Below are 18,362 nucleotides of genomic sequence, written 5' to 3'. Positions count from 1 at the left end.
AAAAAGCTATTTTCTGCATTTCTTATCCCCTGGAAAAAAAAATAAAACCCCCTCCTTCTCTATTCCAGTGTTTAGATAGCTCTCTATAAACAATACAAGAGATTTGAATACTTTTTCCTCTTCCTGTATACACTGTGTTAATTTTTTTAACTTTTTTATCGGTACAGCTTTCAATGAGAGTTTACAGTACCTGAAGTGGTGTATATAATTACAATGTGCTTTCTGTTTTCTTTTTTTTAAAGAATATAAGCTTGTTAAACGTAACTTTCTCAGTGCAATTCTGTGCATTTTATTACATCTGGCTGGAAGATAATATTCATAATAGGATTTAAAATATGGTAAGGTGCCAATATTATGCCAAGCTTATATCAGAAGATTAGTAATTTTAAGACACCCAGACAGCAAGGGATTTTTCATTATTTTGTTGAATCTATAAGGTTTTTATATTTTTTTCCTGCTACACAGCAAGGTATTAATATCTATTAGTAGGAGTGTATAAACCAAATCCTCATAAAACTATCAAAGAAGCATGTGTCCCTAGGCAATGTGTTAAGCTTTTAACAGTAAAAGTATGGTTGTAGATCTTACTTAACCATAATACTGTGAGTGGTATTACAAAGGTATAGAATTATTCACAGATTAATGCTCATATTGTAAAAAATTAAATAGTCTGTTTTGCAGCATGAGGCTAAGACTTTGAGAACTATTGATTTTAAGTGCACCTATTTAATAGGGATTTACATATGTTTTGGTCTCAGCAACATCTGAAAGTCAGGGTTCTTTTAAGGTGTCTCAGGTTGTGCATCCCAAAGTGTGTGCTGACTGGTGTAAATTCAAATCGGTTTATTTAATTAACTTATTTAAAATGTATTTATTACGGCAAGAAGGCATGTTGAAATGTGTATGTGTGAAGCTAAACCTGCTTTACTTGATCACTCACTGATGTTTTGTGTTAATAGGATCTCGCTGGAAGTCCATGTCAAATCAAGAGAAACAACCTTATTATGAAGAGCAGGCACGGCTAAGTAAAATCCACCTAGAAAAGTATCCTAATTACAAATACAAACCTCGACCAAAACGTACCTGCATTGTTGACGGAAAGAAATTGCGTATTGGTGAATACAAACAACTGATGAGGTCTCGAAGACAGGAGATGAGGCAGTTTTTTACCGTAGGGTGAGTACTATTGTTGTAATTGTTTTCAAAGACAGAGCATGCTGTTTGAAAACAAATAGACTTATCTATTTAAGTCAGACTAATGTCATTTAGAAAGTAAGGATTTGAACCTGTAAAACCTTAGTAAAAACATAAGATATATCATGGAATATGGAGCTATCAGCTTGCCACTGAATGCTGATTATGAGACTGATTGTGGAATTCTTTAAAGTCAAAAGAAGTTGTTTCCCATTAGCCTGAAAGGCTTGAATCATGTCTTTTGTGAGTTATTAGTAAGATAATCCATTCTGGGTTAGTAATGACTCCAGGATCATTTCCTAAATTAAGACAAGAACAAAGACAGAGAGATTATTCCAGTGTAGAATAAGGAGTCAGGAGAGGGGAAAAAAGGACAGGAGTAATAGCAGTTACATTAGGAACACACATGAATGAGTGATATCATAGCATGAGGCTATTAGGAATTTTGTTATATATAGAACTATGGAAAAAATATTTTAAAAAAATAAATATTTTAGGAGGAGTCTTTCAAGTAGTGCATAGATAGACTAGGTAGATTTACAATTCGGAATACATGGCTCAAAAAGATCCTGGCGCAGTTTTAAAAACATTGTGTGTTTTTTAACAGTATTTCCTCTAGTTTTCAGCAGAGAAAGCAGCACTATGAAAGATCTACAGACTAAAGATAACAAAAGTCCAGTGAAACAACTGCACCATAACTGATTTCTCTCTCCTGTTTTTTTTTTATGAATTAATCTGTGATGCTCAGTGCTCTAACACAATGTTTCTGGTGGTTTACAAAGAGTCTAAAAGCTATCTCCAGTGCCAGCCTTTCCAAATTCACAATGTTCTGCTTATTTCTCTAATCACAATAGTCTCCTTTTGTTGGGTGCTTCGGTACCAGATAATTGACCTTGACGTCGATTATGTGCCCTCATTTTTGGCTTGGGATGCAGAACTCCTGTTGCAGTCAATTATTTTGTGGTAAAGCCTGCAACAATGTGGGCTCTTTCTTCAATCAGTAAATAGAACTGGTTTTGATACATTGAAATAGCCTTCCAGTCTATAGTTTTGACATTGCTTTTTATTCTTCACTCTTTGGGAAATTGTTTACTAAAAGGCTTCCATCAAAATTATACATAGAACTCTAAACAGAAATCTTAATTTATACAGAACATCACAAATTATATTCAGATCGAGGGAATGAAACTCTAGCTTATGTCTTCCAAAGCAGATTGACAGACCAAATCACATCTAGACAAGAAATGCAAAAGAAATGCCAAAACAGCAGTCTGAACAATTTGAGAATTGTTTGCTAATTCAAAACAGTATTAAGCAGTAGCATTTTACACATTGGAAGTGGTGGCTAAATATGGAGGTGAATATGGAGGACAGATTTAAGAAACTTCTAAAAGTGCCTCCTTACAGATTGATACTGTGATTTTCAAAAAAAAAAAGAAAACTATTCAAAATTAAACTATTTGTGCAACCTAAATGTAACATGTTTCTCATATATCAAAGAGTATGATCACAAAGACATGAGAATGTCATCATTTTCTTGAAAGGATTGGTTCTAATTCATATTTATGTTATGTCCACTTCACCATGCTCTTCACCATCCATGCTGAAGAAGTTTTAAAGTTAATTACCTTTGTGCACTTTTATAATGATGCAGTGGACTTTGTCAGAAATTACTTTTAGTTCTACAAGTGATGGAAAAGGGGGTATAAAGTCTAATGGATGCGTTCAATAAAGGTGAAATGAGATCCATGTTGCAGTTCAATATGAATATAGATTTTGATACTGAGGAAAGAGAGGCTGTGATTTTAAAAAAAAATTTCATGCTTTTCTGTGACTTCCCACTGTTGTACCAAATTGCCTTTATCTGTAAAGAAAAAATTAAAAGTCTTGGAAGAGACCAAGCAAAAAAGGTGAAAAAACCAGATCAGGACATCTTTTTGAAAGGAAACATAAAACATGGTATAATTTATTTCAGCAGAATAGTTTACTGAGTAATAAAAGCAACATTTCATCCAAATCAGATTATAATTAAGTGAAACACAGTAATTGAGCCCAGCAGGTTCTGAAACTTACTCTTCCTTGTGTTTAATATAAGTATCACATAAAGCATCATCTGTGACTGTTTTCCTAACTGACCTTGTACACCCATCATTTTACCACTGTTTTGATGGAACAAACAGCATAAACTGTCTTTCTGTAAACGTGAGAGTTGAGATGCCATTTCCTTTTCAGAATGAAACAGGAGACAAATGTGGTTTTTAGGATTGATTTTATGTTTACAGTAAATATTTTAGTATAAGATAGAAAACAAAAGTACAAAATAGACTTTTTCTTTTTTTTAAAGAACATGCCGATTAAGTTGGGACTGGGTATGCCAAATTGGCAAAAAATTATCAACATAGAATAAAAAGATAAGTAGGACATGTGTGAAGAGAAAGATAGACCCTTCAAAAGGTCACTAGAGGAAAGTATCAGTAGCAAGAAAAATTATATTCTTTCATATTTGTGTTTGGTGTTCTCTTATACCAAATGTATGTTTATGGCTTAAGCAACCCAGTAAGGGCTAGTTCCTATCAAACCCCCTGGGCGAGCCATTGGCTAGCACAGAATAATCCTGCCATGTGTACAACTAAACCACCCCCCACCACAAACATAGAAAGAGTTTTACACTGCTTGAACTTTTAAGATGCAAAAAGCTCATACTGCTTACTTCAGTGAGCTGCATTCTTTGATAAACATTGCTGAGACACACAAAAGTTGTTTAGAGAATCTCAATATACAAAGTAGCCAGGCTTTAAAATCAAATAGAGAAATAAGCTAATGAATGGCCAGGTTCTGTTCTGATTTTTGAAGAAAAGCTTCCAGAGAATTGAATGAGAGTGAAGATTTCTTACAATAAATTGTGCAGGAAATTCATGTTTTGAGATAAATGTTATATATGTGATAGACCAGCACAAAAATCTAGGAACTGGGAATTATTTCAAAGAACAGAGCAAAACTTAAAATGGTGTCGGCCTCCTATTGCCTCCCTACATGAATGAATTTTGTTCCAAATGAGGCAGATAATATACAGAAATAATTCATGTTTAATGCAGAGTATAGTAGAAATTTGCCGGTTTTAATCTAGTGGAAGCTGAATCTCAAGGCAGCTATTTCTTTAAAATAATTGAGTTATTTTTAATAATAAAATTATTAATGGGAAGATGTGAATGATAACTTCAGCATAAGTTAATCCCTGAACAGCCTTCAAGTGATTTACAATTTATCTTCAATAGTACTTTTTTTGTAATGCATAAATAAATGTGAACTAACAAATGGATCATATATAAACCATAAATTCAGACATTTTAAGTTAAGAGTCTGTCTTTTGTTGCCTTATCTTACAGAAATAATTCAATTCTCAGTCATTTTTACAGTCTAATACACTCTGAGTGCAAGTATATGATACCTACATTTCTCTGCAAAATGATGTAAGCAGTAGCTTTTTTTTTGGTGTCGTACCAGTGTAAGATGTTTAGAATAAAGCCTTTATAGTGTTTATAACTACTGTACACACACAGTCTGAATGTTGCTAGACTACGGTTTTGAATAGGGCTGTAATATTATACTCCTGTAGCTTGAACTTAAAGTAAGTACACAATGGGTGCTTTTGTGAGATTTGCTGTTATTTCATTCCTTATGGGAATTTAAGTTTCAGGGGTGTGTAGCATATAAGCGTTTTCCTTAAGGCAATCGATTTTGCTTCAGTCATTTAAAGAGCTGTCAGAAAATAGTTGGGAAGGGATCAGAAAACAATGGTAATTTGCCAATTTAAATGTTTAGGTAGTTTTCAGAAGTCAAAAGTGGAATGTTCTCCAGGAAAATCCTAAGAATATTAATTCCACAAACTTGTGAGCAGATCAATTGGTCTAAGAATTTTCATGCTACCTCCTTTTTTTTATTTACCTATTTTGGGCCAAATCTTTGGCCCCAGAGTGGACAGACACGTTAGCAATGCTGGCAGAGCAGAGAGGGAAGTGACCTGTAGTAACTGGCCACATCAGGATTTCTTTGGCAAAGAAGAGATGGTGCAGACAGGAGTATTTGAAGCCAGGGTACATAGCCATGTGTCACCGTTCCTCACAGATCTGAAGAGATAAGAAGATTAATGTTGGGTTCTGGAAATCTTAACCAGGCAGAAAACATGCATGTGCAGTTGAGCTGAATTGTAACCTGTAGCTTGCAGTAAAGTATGTTTTTATCTCCTCACTCCAAGGTCCTATGATATGGAAGACCTTGGCAAAACTCCAGCTAGATACAAGGATTAAACGCGGAATATAATGTTATGAAAAATACCATTAACATGAATGCCTTTAAGAACTACAAATAAAAGAAAACATAATGACCAGAATCATAGGTTAGAAACTCCAACTCTTCCTTTCAGGGAGAGTTGTTAGAATTTAAATAAATGCTCTGATTTCTTCCCCTGTCCCCATCCTATAAAATTTAGTTATTTAGAAAATGATAACTCATTCAAGGCCAGGCTTGATGAGGCTCTGAGCAATCTGATCTATTTAAAGATGTCCCTGCTTACTGCAGGGGGGTTGGACTAGATGACCTTTAAAGGTCCCTTCCAACCCAACCCATTCTATGATTGTATGATCTCCAGTAACATATGCCATCCATAAAGTTTGTGATATCTTAAAATAAGGCTTTCTGGGATGTAATGCAGCAACTTGAGCAGAATTTACAGTGATAACCTGATCAGCTCTAAATAATAACAGGGCTCAAGTGAGATGTAGGTGTCCAGTTACTGGGGAGGTGTGGGTGCCCATGTTTAAGTGCTAGCAAATTTTTGCTAGCCAATGGGTAGCAATTCGAGAAACTTCCCATTTAGGTGGTACGGTTACCACATGTTTACAGTTCCACAGTGAGATATAGGTAACGTAAAGTTCACAGTTATTACCCACCCAGCAGTAGGCATGCACACTATGTCTGATTTTTGTTTAATACATAAAAAAGAACTGCATTTATGAATGAAAATTCAGTAAGCCTTTTAACTTTCACAGAATCACAGAATCACAGAATGGTAGGGGTCGGAAGAGACCTCTGGAGATCATCTAGTCCAACCCCCCTGCCAGAGCAGGGTCACCTAGAGCAGGTTACACAGGAACGCGTCCAGGAGGGTTTTGAATGTCTCCAGAGTTGGAGACTCCACCACCTCTCTGGGCAGCCTGTTCCAGTGCTCTGCCACCCTGAAAGTAAAGAAGTTGCTTCTCATGTTTAGGTGGAACTTCCTATGTTCAAATTTGCGCCCGTTACCTCTTGTCCTGTTGCCGGGCACCACTGAAAAGAGCCTGGCCCCATCCTCCTGACACCCACCCTTGAAGTATTTGTAAGTGTTGATAAGATCCCCCCTCAGTCATCTTTTTTCCAGACTGAAGAGACCCAAATCCCTCAGCCTTTCTTCGTAAGAGAGGTGTTCGAGTCCCCTAATCATCATGGTAGCCCTTTGCTGCACCCTCTCCAGCAGTTCCCTGTCCCTCTTGAACCGGGGAGCTCAGAACAGGACACAGTAAACACATCCTGTTACACAGATCAAGTTCTTTACCAGTTAGATTCATTCGATAGTTTGCCAAGCATTTAGTGCATTCTCAAGTAAAAGGTATCTCTGTAAATTCTGCTTCATTATGCTCAGATGACCTGCTCTCTTTATACGTTGGAATGGGTGGTACTTGGATGAATATACCCTGTCCCACTGAAATGTGGATATGCAAAAGAGTTTTGCTAATGATAAACATTTGAAAGAATATCTGAATTTCTTAACTTAGTCTGTCCTTTAGGGCTTAATACTGACAACAATCATTTTATCATCACCTCACAGCCCTGTCCTAAACAGATTTATTTTTTTCCTTCTTGCTGCTTATAGGAAGGCAATTTGTTTCTAAGAAAATGCAAACGTTTTTTTGGGGGGAGGGATAGGGGTGGATATTAGAGTTCTGATCCTTAGTGTCATCTATAACACAAGAGCAGCTTGCATCAATCACTGAGAACATTCTACAACTCTTATTAGAAGAGCTGTAAAAACAACTTTTCTCAAAGCATTTTTTGTCATTAATATTGTGGTGTTCTTTGACAAACAATTGGGGATGCTTTGTTTTGTGAATTTACTTATGCTAAGAAATATCGGGAAAAGATTAGTACCAGCAGTTGTTAGATGGGCAGATTAGAGAGAATTAAGCGTGTATGGCCTGCTGACAAGTATGCAGAATTTTGCTGTGACCATGTGTGTGTTTCTTTTTCCTTTGCTTTGTGGAAACAGTCATTAATGTGAACATTTTCTGTGTATAAAATTTGTGGAGGAGGTACATGTGGGTTTTTAACAGTAATAGTTTACACTCTTGACAACATGCAATCCTAAAACAGAAATGTTCCCTTGTGAGGTAGGTGTTCAATTTTATGGATAAAGTATTGAAAGATGTTTGCAGAAAATCACTTGCAAGCAAATACATTGGCTGAAAATTGTTTTCACAGAACATTTATCAGACCATTTAAAAAGTGAAAATTTAGTGAAAAATCCCTAGCTGTTTGTAAATCATCTGCAAATCATCATTTGCAAACAGGAGTATAATGACTGTGTCAAATGAATTACTGCGATGTTTTTGCTCGCTGCTAGCCAGGTGTACCGTACTTATACAACAGATGTTTGAATTTCTCAAGCTGTGCAGAGGCTGTAAGAGTTGGACTAGCAGTACCAGCTATGACAGTACTACATGCTATTTTAATATTATCTTACACAGAGTGTTCACGATTTGGCTATCTCCGTTGGTTCCCAAACTTGCAGGATTTAGCTTTCCCAGTAGCTCTGTAGTGTGATATTTATCAAAATTAGAGTTTGATCAATGAAGACTCAATGTTTAGGGTGTTGTAAATAAGCTTCGCGTTATTTTGTGTATTGATTTAGCCAATGATTAAGGATTTGTGAGACTGATTTATGGAACGTCCTTTTGAATTTTAGCATAGAATGACACAGTGGTCAGGAAGTTATAGATTCATTAGACTATTCAAACATATCTGTCACTGTTTCTCCTGCTAAAATTATATAATAGTTCTCTAATACTTGGTCAATATTGCTCTAAAGAAGGTTGGGAATACATTGAAATATATGATTCTTCAAGTAGATTATGCAAATTGGCATGTATGTTCAATAACTGGTCAATATTAAACCAGCATCTTCCAGGGCACTTGGGTATTTCTGGTACTGCAGTGTATTCATTGTGTTACATCTGAAGTACGATGGAGATTCTCTTCCTTCAGACAAGTTACATCCCTTCTTTTTCTCTTAGCTTTACTAAAGGTAATGATCCAGAAATAATAAGAGAATATTTTTATGAGTATTTTAATATAGAAAGTATGTTATTAGTTAATTAACCCAAATATATGTAGTAGATTTAATTAATTTGTAGCCAATAAGGGCTTGACCATGGAATGGGTTCAGCAACCTCACATTTAGTCAGCAAAGCATTTGAGTATACATACATCCCTGTAAGAAGAGACATTGCATCACTTGGTACAAATATATACATGCTAACAGTAAAGCTTGCATTGAATTGCTTGACTGGCAGTGATATAAGCCTATTTTAGTTTTAGACAACATTACACAGTGCAAAGTTACATATCAGAAAGTAAGATGTGTCAAAAGTAGAGGTGTGCACCCTTAATTCCCATGTATTTGCATTGTCAGAATAAATCAGATCTGACTTTGGGTCCTCTGGAGGAATTCTTAATGTCTGTGGACTGTCCATTACCATAGAAAAAAGAACATTTACTCTTTTTTTTAAAGTACTTTGCTTCAGGAACTCAGTTTTACACATTAAATCCTGAAGAACAAATGTCATTCTGATCATGGATTTAAATAAAAATCAAAAGCCAGCAATGAAATATTGAAAGTTTTTCTAAGTGACATGAGTCGACCTAGCGCTTAAATAGTAAATAACATACAGGTAGACAATGTTACTTAGTCGCCTGTCTGCCATTTTAGGTACTTACAGATAATCATGAGGGCCCCCTCCTTAACAGAAGCGCTTGTCGGGAATTTGGAGGATTTAGATTTTAGGTACGTGATGTCTACAGCAGCAGTTAGGAATCACACAGGTGCCTGAAGCATTTTGATGATCTCTGTCCAACTGCTAGTCTGCAGTATGGGTTAAATAAACACATAAAATACATAAAAGAATCAATGTCTGGTAGTTAATAAACAGTTTACTCTCCAGTTGTCCTTGGGGGAAGCTAAGATGAACCAATGCCATAGAAGACCAGACTGTGAACTCCAGAGGAATGCATGCAGCCTTTCTAGGAAACCACCTGCTTTTCTTTCGATTGGACATGCAGAGGTCTTCCCTCCTCTGAACACAGGAAATCACGTTCCCCTCTTTTTTTTTTCCTTCCAGACAACAGCCTCAAATTCCAATCACCACAGGAACGGGGGTTGTCTATCCTGGTGCTATTACCATGGCGACTACCACGCCATCACCTCAGATGACATCAGATTGCTCCAGCACCTCTGCCAGCCCTGAGCCCAGCATCCCCGTCATTCAGAGCACTTACGGTATGAAGACGGACAGCGGAAGCCTTGCTGGAAATGAAATGATAAATGGAGAGGATGAAATAGAAATGTACGAGGACTATGAGGATGATCCCAAATCAGACTATAGTAGTGAAAATGAAGCCCATGAGGCAGTCAGTGCCAACTGAGGAGTGTTCACAGAATTAAAGTACTCAGACTCATTTGGGTTTTTTTGGGTTTTTTTTGAACAAAAGTTCTTAAAGAGCCTGCATGCATGTGTGGCTCCTACAGTTACATCAGCAGAATGGTCTTAAATGTTTCTTAACGTGTGAGACAGATTGTTTCCCTAATTTTTCATGAACTTGGGTTTTTTGTTTTTGTTTTTTTTAATTTAGATGAAGACGTATATTAAATATCAGACATCAGGACTTGAAAACTTATATGAATCAATAGCTGTCTTACAAGTCTTACCTTTTGTCTTTTTCCTTTTGGATGCTGATAAAGGTTTAAGTTACTGTTTTAGATGGGGGTTATACATTCTCACTCAGGTATGCTGTGCCAGCCTACAGGTTGTGAATGTGTTTTTATTCTGGATTATTTTAGAAAACAAAAACTGCAGATTTCATATTGTGAAGCAGAACAAGTCCGCAAGTGTGCACATCTGTGCATCATAGCTCGTCTTTAAAAAATAGTCTCTGAATTCCATTTTTTTCCATATGTATAGCCGAACTTCTGACGTGCCAAACTTTTCATAACTTTTGAATCTTAACATTTAAAAAAAAGTCTTAAAGGAGACACTGTAAAGTCTTAGACAATCCTTTGGCATCTTAAAAAAATTATATATAAAACCTAATTTTTTCCAGAATATGGTAAAGTACTCAGGAATCTGGAGACAGGATATTCTTAAGTAGTGAACATGGTTGCCATAGTGCATGCGCCCAATTGCTTTTGCCTCTTGATGTGCCATTAGTGTGAAATTTTAAGTAAGCACAAAAGAGCGATCACCAGCTATGGACGGGCCTGTCTTAGCAGTGTGAGGCCACCTCTGATTACATTCTTTACCCCTTTGCTTTTAACCCTTGCATTCAGTCTTAACACATTTTCTCTTAAATAATTTATTCATTCCAGAATGTCAAGGGTCCAAATACTTAATTTATTTTTAAAAGTACTGTTGGTGGCATTACAGTTACAATTCCTTATTGATATTTTAAAGAGCCCCTTCTTTCTCCTCCCCTAAATTACACAGGTATATGAAAATAAAAGTGCACCTGCTACTAAAGCGAACATGACATTTATGAATGAGAAATTCAGTTGTTCCTGTAATAGTGTATGTTCAAGGAGCACTTGGAAACACTCTGCTATATGTAAAGCAAAATAAAGTGAGTACTTTTATATGTACATACAGTACAAATATTCCTAAAAAATTGTGTTTATAGTTATAAACCTCTATACTTAGACAGCAAAGGCAGATGTAAAATCCAGTCTGCAGGTAGAGTCCACCATGATGAATTTTTAGGGCCTGTAGAATCCTGCAGTGAATCATGGCTCTGTACGTCACGTTTCTGTTGTCACCTGAAGGAACTGTTTGCTACCTTAAGTATTTATGCAGTGATTTATATGTGAGACTCCTAGTGGGGGAGGGAAGGCCACACAAATATCTGACTTGATAAGCTGAGAAAACAGTGCATCAAAAATATTTATTGAATATTAGTCATGTGGGAATGTGAGCCAGATCTTGATGAACGCTTGTCCAGTGCTCTGGGATCTTTGGATGTAAGGTGCTATAGAAACTAAAATTTTTATTTGTATTACTACTAGAAACAATCCAATTGCTAGAGAAAATTCTGGGAAATATACAAGAGAGAGATATTCAAAGATCGCGAATTTATTAAATTTCCGAGACAGAGAAGAAACTGCCTTTATTTTTTCCCCTCACGCTCCACTCCTGTTCACAGATACATCACTGTATATATATGTACAGATCCAGTGGGCCTGATGAATACATGTGCAGAAGCTCCTCAGCTCCCTCAGCTTTTATTTTGAATTGGATATGTTCAGCACATTGGTGATAAATTCAGACTCAGGCGGAGAGGTGTGAGTGGGCCTGGAGCAGCTCTTCTTGAAGTCTGTGGGAATCTTCCCACAGAGCTGAACGGGCTTTGTTCAGGGCCCAGACAATGAAAGAAGTATAGTGTTAATGCTGGCTATCCTCCTGCTATCATCCTATCTCGCAGAAATTCGTGCGAGGTGCAATGACAAATGCTGTATCGGGAGCAGTTATTTTCCTCGTAGCCCCACTAATACCTACTTGAGCAGAGGTAGCCATTGTTGCCACTGTAGGAATCACATTGAAATGTGCGAGAACAACCCCCAAGACAAAGAAGATTGTTCAATTTACAGGACAATTTATAAAGATAATGGCATAGAAACACAATGGTCAAATTTCTCTGACCATTCTGTAATTTGGAACAAAATGCTATATTTTTAATATTTATTTAAATGTGTTCTGAGTCCATGTCTAATAAGCAATAAACTGGTCTAGCCAAGACTTTAAAGGCATATGCTGTGTCGTTAGCTGGTGAGCGCCCTCTTTAAGCTGGCTAAGGTACTGATAGAAAGTGGGTTTTGTTCTTACAATTGCTTGGGAATTCGAACTGTTTTTCGTACATTCAGCTCAGATTGGGGGGAGGATACCATTATTTCCTAAAAAAAAATGACTATTTATTAATGTCTTACATAATTCTCCAGTTAGAAGTATCTCTCCCTCCCCCCATATCACCTTCTTTCTCTCTTGCTCTCTTTTTTTCTGGTTTTGTTGCATAGGTAGAATGCTGTATTGCTAGCATTGTATTTTATGTAATTATTTTTTTGCACAAAGGCAAACATTTAGATTAGTTGGTTAATTTTTTTAAATTTTATGACCATGCCAAAATAATATTCTGCAGGCTTGTGGAGAACAAAGGACTGTTCTTTAGGACTGAAACTTGATTTTGCTTGTAGTACAAAAAAACACACACTCACAGATGTTGTTTCGTAAGTGTTATAAGCACTGGATATAAATGGTATTTTTTATCACTTCTGACTAATGTGAAACTGTTGTACGAAAACTACATGAACAAAAGTCATCTGTTTCGACTCGTGTGGGCCTGCCTCACAGTTGCCGGATTTGAGTCATTTTTATGTCTTGTTATTTCATTTATTTATGCAAAATACATGTATGTATGAACACTTTGTTTTAGCTCCAGCCCTGCCTCAATGCTGATGCTCTGTATGTTAAAGCCACATTCTTGAAAATGACTGGCTGTTCAGGAATCACCAGCTGGTAAAAATTGCATTTATTGGCTGGGGGAGTGGGAGGAACATATTTGAATCTGAATTGTGCATATGAGCATTTTATTATATTTATTAGCCGACATTGGCTCTAAAATGTCAGTAGAAATCAAGGAAGGACAATCATAAGGATAAAAAACAACATTTTTACTTTATTAATCGGAGCTCAAAACAAAGTTTTTGATGAATTTACCATCTCATTTTAGAATTTTTTTAAATTGTGTAAATATAACATAGGAAATAGAATTTTATTTTTTGTTCATGGATACTTAGTGAAGTATAAGTTATGTATTTACTTTTGTTCTATATCAGTGTATGTTGGTCCATATTAAATGCTGACAAGTCACTGTACCTCATGTAGATGCTGAATTTACACCCGCAGTGTGAGCGCAGTATTGTGGACCTGTAGCTGGGACAGCAAGATGCCTCACTTGTGCTCTCACTGATTTTTAGTAGCATAGTCCACAAACACAGAATACTTTCTTCTTTTTTAGAAAGTTGATACATTAAACATACCAAATTTCCGATACGTTTGATGGGAAACAGAGTCTTCTGAATCCAAGTAAAACTGGTATTTTACTTCTTAACAACAATGGCATTTGGAAGTCAAAAGCATATCCGTGGAAAGATTATCATGACTAAGATGACCCTTGCAATGCAGTCAAGACTTAGTAATATCAAACCTTTATTTTCTACATTCATTAAATCTTGTTATTGTCATATTAGGCTATAATACCAGGGGAAATTGTTCAGAAAATACACAAAGAGGACTTGTGGAATTGCTTTTTAAGCATAGTGTTTGAGCCCCCCTTAATAACTCTGAAAAAAAATAACAACTCCATTCAGGTAATGCACAAATATAGTAATACTATTTTCTCTGTGAACAGACAGTTTATTTAATTAACAGATAATATATATTATCTTTTTGGAAAATTATAAAATACTTATTTTCAAGACAAGAACACTCCCGAAACAGTCTGGTATCAGCTAGAATAGTTCATTTCATATTTCATTAAAATGGAAGATAGAAGTCTTAATGGAAACAGAACTGCTTTCCAGGGTTCAGGTTTACATGGAGAAATGACTTGGACGAAGTGGCCCAATTCTGGTCTGCCTGTATGTTTGGGCATCACCACGTAGATTGTGAAACCGCCTGCTGAGAATACGCGGGATCACAGTGTGCTCCTAAATCAGTGTACTCAGGTGCAGCATGAAGCAGGGGGAGGGCAAAAGATGGGATTGCTCCGGGATGGGAATGCAAAACAGCAGCATTAGTCACAATAAACATGAAACCCTGTGCAAAGCAGACAGCTGTCAGCTGTGGGCAGCTCCTGCTTGGAGTACACACAACCACCTCCCAATGCAATCTAAAACATAGTCCTCTCTCTGGGTTGGCTTTCTGGTTTTGTTTTTTGGTCATACCAAAGGCATGGCATTTCAAAATAATTTCCTAGCAAAGCATACTACAAGATTAACACCCCCATCCTCCCCCAGCAAAACACTCATCTACCTGCTTGATATTAAGCATGTTAGTACTTCCATGGCGGTCATGAGGACCAGTAAAGCGTTGGTGTTCAGCGGGGCAAACTTTGCTGAGCCAGGGCCACAGTGTGAACAACTGCACTGGAGATGCAGCCAGCAGAATGTATGATAGAGTTCTTCATGTTTTTATGAGAAGTTAATGAATGGGCTTGGACCCTTGGTGTTTTGCATGCTTTTTTAAGATTCAAGTTGGCACTTAAGCATGTTCTTTTAAAAGAATAATACTATATGACCTCATTTGATCTTTTACAAAACACTTAACTCCTTTTCCTTTAAAAAATTTCCCCCAAACCTTTTTTTTTATATAACCCATTAATATCTGTGATTTTTCTCAGATCAAACTACATTTTGATATACTGTAATGTCCTGCTACAGAAGGAAAAAAATGTATATGCAAATATATTTCATTTTACTTCATCGCCCTTTTTTAACTACCAGATTTGTTGGAAATGGTGACAAAGAAGTATTCTGAGATTTCACACGCTGGGTAAAGAGAGGGTGGGGTGGGGTGAACTAGGCTAAAGGAAAACTTATCAAATTGGTATTTATGGCAATATGAAAGCTATAAAGCAACTTAGTGACATGGCTTGCTTTGTAATTTCCGCTTTCTAAAAACCACAAGTGAGGTCCTTGGTGCTCTTGGAGTATGGGGAATGTGCAAATATTTAACTGTTTGTATGCTGCACATTGCAGACCTGCTAGTGTGCATTCTCCGTTTGTCTTCCTTTGTCATTTGTGTTTTGCTTTCTAGAAAGCAACGTTTTTTTCTTGTACCCTTCTTCAGCTTGTAGCAAACTAGAATGCTTAGCATTTATGTTCATTCATTATTGTATTTCCCATGTAAAAATTTTTTTATTACATTAAGACAAGCTTATAAGCTGTTACTACATAACTTATCTTACTGTAACTCTTATTTCCTGACATTGTAATTTGTTTGTGATGTATATTGTGAGATTGTACTCTATGTTAATTTAATCAGCACAATTCACTGACATGCTGGACTGACATGCTAGCTGCTGTTTCAAATTGTAAAGTTTGTGTAGAGCTGTTGGGACAACTGAGACTCTCTTGTCAAGGTACTATGCTTTGATTCCTATAGCAACACTGTGGGTGCGGCTCTTAACGGCGAGGGCTGCTCGTTGGACACCCACTGGCTAACTTAATGGGCAGGTTTTCTTTGTAGAAATTCTATATACAATGCAGGTACCTACCTGGGCCCATGGCCGGTAATTATTTGGGCGTTTAGAGGAAAAACTAGTGTCTATTGCTGCTTTGAATATGTTTTAAAGTCTGAAAATGTAAATAGTTTATCAAAAAAATCTTGTACAGTCCAGTGTAAAGTTTTTAAATGAACTTAAAGGTTGCCATCACATCTCACACTCTCCTCTTGATACAGTAAAAAAAAGAAAGAAAAAAGTTTGCTAAGGATACCGATTTAAAAAAAAAAAAATCCGTTCTCAATTTAAAAAAGAGAATAGTTATTCTTAGCTCTGCTTCATTGCATAAACAGACTTCTTGGATTTTGTTGTGCAGTATTGACGTGAGGTAAATTAAATATTGAATAATCTTTCAGTGGTACTTTTAAGAGTCTTCTCCTCCTCTGCCTCAGTTATTAATGGAAAAGACAAAATTGAAAGACACTGTCCATATACAGTATGTTCTGGTGTATGTTGGCACCTTACCTACATGTTTCGGGTGGGGGGGATTTTTTTTTAATTTTTTTTTTTTTTTTTTGCACAAGGTGCTTTCCTGATATGTTAAACATGTCATCCTTGGGTGATACAGTATATGCCATGATAGGGGTTTAGACCCTTCAGGGGAGTGTCTATAAGACTGCCTATTTATGCTCATTTACCTCAAGACTGTCCTCTCTACCCTTAATCTATTCACCATCACTCCATCTTTTGTACTGCTGTTGACACTTACAAATTAAAGATAAATTTTGTTTTATGAGATGTGTGTGTGACTTCTTCTATGCATCCCTTACTATTCCTTTGAAGTTAGCATTAAAGATTGACCATGATGAGTTGATGGACAGAAAAATGCAACGAGGCCTGTTCAGCAGGCCTCCTTTAAATTTAGCAGCTGAATCTTCCAGCTCTTGAGTTTTCCCCATGCCTTTCCACTCTACAAAGGCATTTATCAGCCTCTGAAATCCATTAATACCATATGCTGTAAAAGACATGCATGATAACCAACCTAATTTGATAATATTCACTGGGTATCATCACTTTTGTAAGCAGGAAGTGCAGTTGGTAGCAACATAATCTCAGAAAGATTTTTCTTGAGTAGAAATGAGACAAAACAGTTCTCATGTTTCTTCTTTCTTTGCTTTCCCCCTTTCTGCTGCGTATAACATTAAACAAACTAACCAAAGTTGACGACAAAAACCCTATAGTTGCCATATTGCCTGTACATATTGCCTATTACATGTCTGTAAACTGCTGCCATTTGTGTATTATGATTGGCTTTTGACTTAGTAATTAGTCATGGTTCTCATAGGAAAAGAATAAATTACATTGAAATGTACTGTACTATAATGTAACAGAACATTTTGATTGTGCATTACATCAGATTTCAGCCTAGTTTCAGTTATTGCACAAACCACCCTGAAACATCTAAGTAGGAAAGAATCCTTCCTTCCCTGGAGAGAGCATCATACATGAAATTACTAAAAATTACATACTGCATTATGAATCTGTGATGAAATACTTCAGGGTCAAAAGTGGATGTAATGAAGTTGCTGACCAACATATGATAATGGATAAATACATAAATATTAACTTGCAATTTAAGCTTTTATTTCTAGTAAGCAATCAACTAGTTAGTCAAACTGCAACATTAAAGTGGTCTTGAGGAGAAGGAAGCCAAAACCCTGTATTTCTGCTGCTGAATCTACAACAGTTTGACAAAAGGTGGCAATGGCCACACTGTAAGTTTGAAAAACAGAATTAGGCACTAGATCAGTCAGTCCAGTTTCAGCTACTAAGGTCAAAGGCACCTGGAGATGAAGCATCATGTCATTGGGCATGAATTTTACTTTCATATGATACATCTGAAATGGAGTCCAGTGCTCTGCTGCTGTATTTTCATATTGCTCCACTTAAATCAAATTATTCTATCCAAATTTTAGCTTTTTCTCCACACACCCTTTACCATATGATTTGTCTCCTCTTCTTGATGGAATGTGCACATGTGAATAACGATCAGTAATCTGGGAAACACTGATGGTGTCAGTTGGGTTGTTTCACAGGTACCATGAAAAGCAAGCTGAGGAATGGCACAAAAACTCACTGCTTCCTGCAGCAGTAAGAGACAAAATGTTGATTTGGCACCTCTAGCTGTCAACCTAAAAAAATACGCACAAATTACCATGCAGGACAGGGTGCTGTCTCCACACATACAACAATCTTCTGGAGAAGGTAGTGTGTTGGAGGCTGCAGAGCAGCACGCATGTTGTTCCTGGCGCCGAGAGGAGTAGCGTGCCCAGGACAGACTGGTGGCCACGCACAAGCATCATTTGGTTTCCTTCCCTGCAGGACAGCACCTCTGACCGACTCAGTCAGGCTGGCTTCCCTGCGCGAGCCTTGTTGTCATTCCAAATGGACACCTTAGCCTTCAGAAATTTTACTAATGACACTGTATGCATCGGATCACTGCAAGGGAAAGATAGCGCAGTGCTGGATAAGTAATAAATAAGGCTCTTGGCCTCCTAAGTTACCATTGTAATTACAGTCATCACAGGAAAGAT

General features: G+C 36.8%; 1 protein-coding gene across 11 annotated transcripts in view; it reads left to right on the top strand.

Moving 5' to 3' along the window:
• The window catches only part of SOX6 (SRY-box transcription factor 6), a 378,055-nt gene extending 361,491 nt beyond the window's left edge, over window positions 1-16,564 (top strand). For all 11 annotated transcript variants that reach the window (XM_054200766.1, XM_054200763.1, XM_054200768.1 and 8 more), the window contains 2 exons: window positions 960-1,176; window positions 9,624-16,564. In XM_054200766.1, coding sequence (XP_054056741.1) covers window positions 960-1,176; window positions 9,624-9,927 — 521 coding nt within the window. In that variant the 3' untranslated portion in view covers window positions 9,928-16,564. The remainder of the gene's footprint in view (window positions 1-959; window positions 1,177-9,623) is intronic.
• Window positions 16,565-18,362: the final 1,798 nt, after the last annotated feature.

Source organism: Rissa tridactyla, chromosome 4, assembly GCF_028500815.1.
Source record: "Rissa tridactyla isolate bRisTri1 chromosome 4, bRisTri1.patW.cur.20221130, whole genome shotgun sequence".
In the NCBI taxonomy this organism is placed as follows: domain Eukaryota; kingdom Metazoa; phylum Chordata; class Aves; order Charadriiformes; family Laridae; genus Rissa; species Rissa tridactyla.
Note: the sequence above shows the minus strand (reverse complement) of the source record. Positions and strands in the feature narration are given on the sequence as shown.